The 6,000-nt window shown below is 37.7% G+C and overlaps 1 protein-coding gene across 1 annotated transcript; it reads left to right on the forward strand.

The window, feature by feature from the left end:
- Positions 1–1,708: 1,708 nt before the first annotated feature.
- Positions 1,709–5,762, forward strand: psmd14 (proteasome 26S subunit, non-ATPase 14). The gene is made up of 11 exons (XM_044143819.1): positions 1,709–1,838; positions 2,542–2,597; positions 2,787–2,858; positions 2,973–3,092; positions 3,838–3,908; positions 4,116–4,266; positions 4,362–4,469; positions 4,731–4,805; positions 4,900–5,025; positions 5,330–5,392; positions 5,589–5,762. Exons 2-11 carry the CDS (start codon positions 2,550–2,552, stop codon positions 5,685–5,687), a joined length of 933 nt encoding a protein of 310 aa, XP_043999754.1. The 5' UTR covers positions 1,709–1,838; positions 2,542–2,549; the 3' UTR covers positions 5,688–5,762.
- Positions 5,763–6,000: the final 238 nt, after the last annotated feature.

The following is a 6,000-nucleotide window of genomic DNA, read 5'->3' on the forward strand; positions in this document are numbered from 1 at the left end:
GAGAGGTAAGGTTCACGTAACCACTCTTCAGAATAGGTAATTGCTCTTCTTGACAAATCATGACATAACTGTGATTCACCAAAGTATTTGGACGGCTGAGTTTAATTTCGACATCCACATCCTGGAATACGCAGGACTGGTTCCAACCAGACCATTAAAAGCATAAAACCGCTTAAAGTTTTCCGACAACACGTACAACTGTCTAAAATAACTGATATGTATGAGATCTTTTAGTGAGTAAGCTAAAAGAGCTCACGTGCGCACAACCACACACAAAAACAACCATCGTTCTAAGATCTAAAGAGCTCTAATAACGGAAATAAAGACAAAATTATTTAGATCTATAACGGTGACAAACTTATTTCTAATGCTTTCGACCTCGTGTGATCCATAGCACAACATGTAGTTCAAGATTGAATTAACTTTATTTGTTGGCAAAGTGCCTATGTTGGGAATCTGTACTATATAAATAGACTGAGTTAAATTAATTTGAATTTAATTGACAGGTGATGAACAAGCACAGTTCCAGCTGTGTGATTCCCAGCTGTTTTCATTATTTCATTGGTTTCTGAAACTGGAAACTGGTCATTTTTCCCACAAAGTTGTTGCAGTTTGTTCCAGAATCACAGCAAAAGTCCAGGAGCAGACAATCAACATCATGCAGACTCACTCCCATAAAGAGGGAGTATTTTTCCCAGGACAGAAAAAAAAATAGCATCAGATCAATTCAGAACTTGCCACTCACACTCAAGAACAGTTTGAGAAGTTTCCTTAGTGGCAGTACATAAAATTACTGCAAACTAGAACATCAGGCACCAAAACAACCTTGTTCCACTATTCATTTGTCCCATGTCTTGTAACTCTCCCAGTGTGAGTCACCACAGATTTAATAGATCTCAGTGGCCAAGAAAAACAAACCCTAGTATTGCTACCATCCTCTCGAATCAGTTGTGATCATTTCCAAAACAAACCAAGATATACGAATGCATTAAAAATATCTACAAAGAAAGAGCAAACAGTTGTGTGAGACATGTATTTTTGCCCTTATTGATATGTAAATTTTCACATATTTTTAACTTTTGCAGTAGTAGCAGCTAAGTAAAACATCTTCAGAGGTTTCATATAGAATGAGTACAACCAAAATGGTGTTAATTATGTCAATGCATGAAAATTCTGAAACAGCACTATGTTTAAATTAAAATACCTTTCACTGATTGGTTCACTCAATCACGCATTCAAAGCAAGTTTTCAAGTTGACAATAACAAGTGAAGTGTACAAATTAATTTGCAATAAGGTAAACACTTAGTTTTATCACTAAGTTTGTTTTTATGTTCACCTTCACAAGCATTGTAAAATATAACCATTTAATCAGAATCAGTATCAAAAATTTATTGTCCAAGTTCTTTTACATGCAAGGAATTTGGCCTGGTGCCGTTATGGTGCAGAGCATTCATTGTAAACAGAGGATTTCTTTCCCACACGTGTCGAGGCATTTTAGTTCATTTCTTTGTACTGTCGAATCAGAAATGCTCAATACTCTGCAGAAGCTTCTCAAAGACTCTTTATGTCCAAATCTCCCTTTTTAAAAGGTCATTTGAAGGCAGAGACGACAGATAAGTGCAGGAAAGTCACCTGCAACAACGAAGGTGGCGCCCTCTAGTGGTTAATTTCTGTATGCGCCGGACGAGCGTCAACACTAAACGTAAATTTCGTGCGACGGAAGTAGTTCCGTCTAAAAAAGACTTCTGGTTTCTGGCTGATTCATTGTAGCTCGCTGGTTTGGTCTGACTGTGCGCTGAAAAACATTCATCTAATCGCTTGAAACATCTGACAGCAGGTAAAAGCAGATGTACATTGAAGACGCTCCGTAGAGACTTTTTAACAGCTTTGGGTACATGTGATGTTCACACAAAAGCTCGTTTTTTTCCGCTAAGCCATGTAAGCTAAGTTAGCATGAGTTAGCTAACGGTAACATAACGCTACTGTGTATTTAGCAACCAAGTTAATTTAGGTGTATGCTTTGTTTGATAACCACTTTTTACACCCTAAATGTGACAACTTTCAGATTGGTTCATAATAAAATGGCGTCTATGAATAGTTTAATATTCATTTGAGTGTTTACGTTTCAGAGCAGTGAGCAACTCGGCTACATCAGCCTAGCATTAGCTGTATTATTTTGCTTTCTCATACTAAATAAGTCTATGTTTTGTCACTTTATGATTACATGACGAAAGTTTTCTAAAAAAGAAAAAAATCATTAACACTCGGCCTAAATGACATTTTAAATGTAATTCCCGCCACAAACATCTAATTGCGATATAAACAAAATCGTCTACTATTTATCAAGAGGACAACGTAAATAGTTAATGAACCTCACTTTATTACTGCTAAGCAATTTATGACTATCTGATCTTCAAAGCCTTTTCTTATCCATTTGTTTATTTCATTTTTAATAGTGTACAATATTTTTAACATATATTATTACATTAAAATATTTGCTGCTGGAGTTTAATGGTAAGACTCTGGGAATGTGTTCACAGATCTCAATATGGACCGGCTGCTGAGGCTTGGAGGTGGAATGCCAGGGCTTGGCCAGGTACATTTTAAATGTCCTTGTACATAAAAGAATGGCATTGAGCTTGATTGAGGTTTTGTATTGCGAAGTTATTTCATTGTGACTTTCAAGCTCAGACTGATGTAACTCATCTTCTGTGCCTTTTTTTTTCCTAATGTAGCTGCAAAAACTTTGTGGTGTGTAACAATGATTTATCCTTTGCTTCATAAGGGACCCCCCACAGATGCTCCTGCTGTGGACACTGCAGAACAGGTTTACATCTCCTCTTTGGCCCTGCTTAAGGTAATAAAATAACTCCTCATCAGAGCTAAATCTGTCATATACCTGAAGCCCAACCTTTTTATATCCTCTCTTTTTTTTCTTTTTGTTCTTTTTTTTGCCGTCCCTCCTCATCAGATGTTGAAGCACGGGCGTGCCGGTGTGCCAATGGAGGTCATGGGACTGATGCTGGGAGAATTTGTTGACGACTACACAGTGCGAGTGATCGATGTGTTTGCCATGCCTCAGTCAGGAACAGTACGTATCCCCTCTAAAATCAAGATTGCATGTTGTGGAGATTTTGTGTTTTGTTAGACTAAAAGTGTGTTCTCATCTGAGCACAGACGCGCACACACACACACACACACACACACACACACACACACACACACACAGTAACTGCTGCACACTGCAGTTGGGAGAGAGGGGAATTCTCTGCACACACAAATTTGTAGGAAAGCGGTTGCAACTTTTTGTAAAAAATTGAAGGGGAAAAACATCATTACACCTAAAAATATTTATGTCAACTGAGTTATTTTCTTCTCATGAATAGCTAATATTGCAATCTTGCATGGTACATTTCTCATATTGCTGCAACAGCATTGTAGACACAACCTGGATTCATAGGACGTCCTGTAAAAATGATGACACTGTCATCACTAGTTGCCTCAAAGTCTTCTAGACATAAATTATTACAATTAGGTTAATGAGCAGTAAGCATAGCAGGCTGGAAAAAAACTTATTAATTCACCTAGGAGTGGTTTTGCAATTTCTGACATTGTTTTTTTTAAAAGAATATTGCATTTTATTTTTGCTTCCCCTCCAAATCTTCATTTCTTCTCCTGTTAACACCATCATTAGAAGACTTCACCGTCGTTGTGCCAGGGTTAAAAATTGCTGGTTCATTTTCATAAATTTCTACTTTTCAAGTAGTTTGGCATCCCTAGTTCTCGTTGTTGTTCGTTTTCACTAAGCTGTGTGTGTGTGTGTGTGTGCCTCACAGGGAGTGAGTGTAGAAGCTGTGGACCCCGTCTTCCAGGCTAAGATGTTGGACATGTTGAAGCAGACGGGCAGGTACGGCTCAACAAGATCGGCGTTCTGAATTTGTTAAAGAAGGAACCTCAAAGTCCCACGCTTGTTTTTACAGAATTTAATTCCACTTAAAAGCAAATTGAAGAAGGATTATACGAATGTGTGTTTATTTTCCTTCCTTTTTTTTTTTGAATTTAAGAAAATCGAAAATTAAAACGCTGTTGCTTCCCACCTGTTTGTGTTCTTCAGACCAGAGATGGTTGTAGGATGGTACCACAGTCACCCTGGTTTTGGCTGCTGGCTGTCGGGTGTGGACATCAACACGCAGCAGAGCTTCGAGGCGCTGTCGGAGCGAGCCGTCGCCGTGGTAGTTGATCCCATTCAGAGTGTCAAAGGAAAGGTGGGCACAGGGGACCCTAAGTTCAATCAGTGGCACTCTATCAAAGTTTGAATTATTTAGGAAAACTGATTTTTATTTATTTTTTCTGCCCTCAGGTGGTTATTGATGCCTTCAGACTGATTAATGCCAACATGATGGTGCTGGGTCACGAACCAAGGCAAACTACATCCAACCTGGGTCATCTCAACAAGCCGTCAATCCAGGTCACTTTTACATTAGAATAAAAACGGGAGCAATTTTAAAATTGCAATTATCTCGCAATTGGTTCTGTAAGCCACATACAGAACCAGACAAAAGTTAAGAGAGTTTATCTGAAATAAACCTTTAGAATGCGCCACGAACTGTTTTATTTGTAAAAACAGTTTGTAACTTTTTTTTTCTTGTGTTTTCCTGTGACCTTTCCTGATAATCAATATAAATCTGTATGTTTGTTGCACTTAATAATCTGTTTTACTCTCTTTCAGGCCTTGATTCATGGACTTAACAGACACTACTACTCCATCACCATCAATTACAGGAAGAATGAGCTGGAGCAAAAGGTTTGAAGTTCATATTTTAAGACCCCCCCCCAACCCGCCATCTAGTTTTATTTTTGTTTCTTGTGAAACCTGATCCATTCTATTCATTTTTCAGATGCTGCTGAACCTGCATAAAAAGAGCTGGATGGAGGGCCTGACTCTGCTGGACTACAGTGAGCACTGCAAGCTCAACGAGACGATCGTCAAAGAAATGCTGGAGCTGGCCAAGAACTACAATAAGGTAGAACCTGAGCCCTGTTGGGTTACAACACGACAAGGTTTCATTGAGTCTGTTAGAGTTGGCGGCTCGCCATTTAGAAATATTTCCAACTAAATAAGAGGTCGTTTTGATTTTAAAATATTTCTCTGCTTAATAACCAAGTGTAGTTGGTACCTTTTTATAGGTGGGACTTTTACCCAATAATTATGATTTAGTTCAGTTACTTGTGGTTATGCTAGATTTCCCCCATTTGTTTACTTTTCTTTTGGATGACACAGTAAAAAAGGTGTTCTACTTGAAATAAAATGAACTGTTTTCACCTCAGGCTGTTGAAGAAGAAGATAAAATGACCCCGGAGCAGCTGGCTATCAAGAATGTTGGAAAACAGGTATTGATTTAGTTTTTTTTCTTTCTCTCTCTTCTTTTTTTTACGTGTCAAAAATATCATTAATTTCAAAGCTGATTTATTGCTCATATGTCAACTTGCTCTCTTAGTAATGTTGCTTGTTTATGGAGCTGATAAGTCTTGTTAAAGCACATTATGTATTTAGTAAAATCATCATCATCTTCATTTCTTCTCTCAGGATCCAAAGAGACACCTGGAGGAGCATGTAGATGTTTTAATGACCTCCAACATCGTTCAGTGCCTAGCCGCCATGCTGGACACCGTAGTTTTCCAGTGACGGATCCCTGTGTGTATAACTGTTAATATTACAACCATTGTTTCTCTTTTATATAAAATAAATGTATGTATGAAATATTGCTTTGTCAGTTTTTATCACTTCTGCCTTCCTAAGATTTTTGCAGATTATTTTCTTACACTTATTCTATCAATCAATCACGAAACGTCTATAGTACAAAAGGTAAAAACATACAAATAGAGATGTTAATACATTTGAAAAGAACAGACGATGTACTATTTCTATTTCTACATTTTGTGCAAGAAAATTGCAATCATAGGAAGAAGCATCTAAAGATGAACAAAACGGTGAAAAA

The sequence above is a fragment of the Gambusia affinis genome, linkage group LG02 (genome assembly GCF_019740435.1).
Source record: "Gambusia affinis linkage group LG02, SWU_Gaff_1.0, whole genome shotgun sequence".
NCBI lineage: Eukaryota > Metazoa > Chordata > Actinopteri > Cyprinodontiformes > Poeciliidae > Gambusia > Gambusia affinis.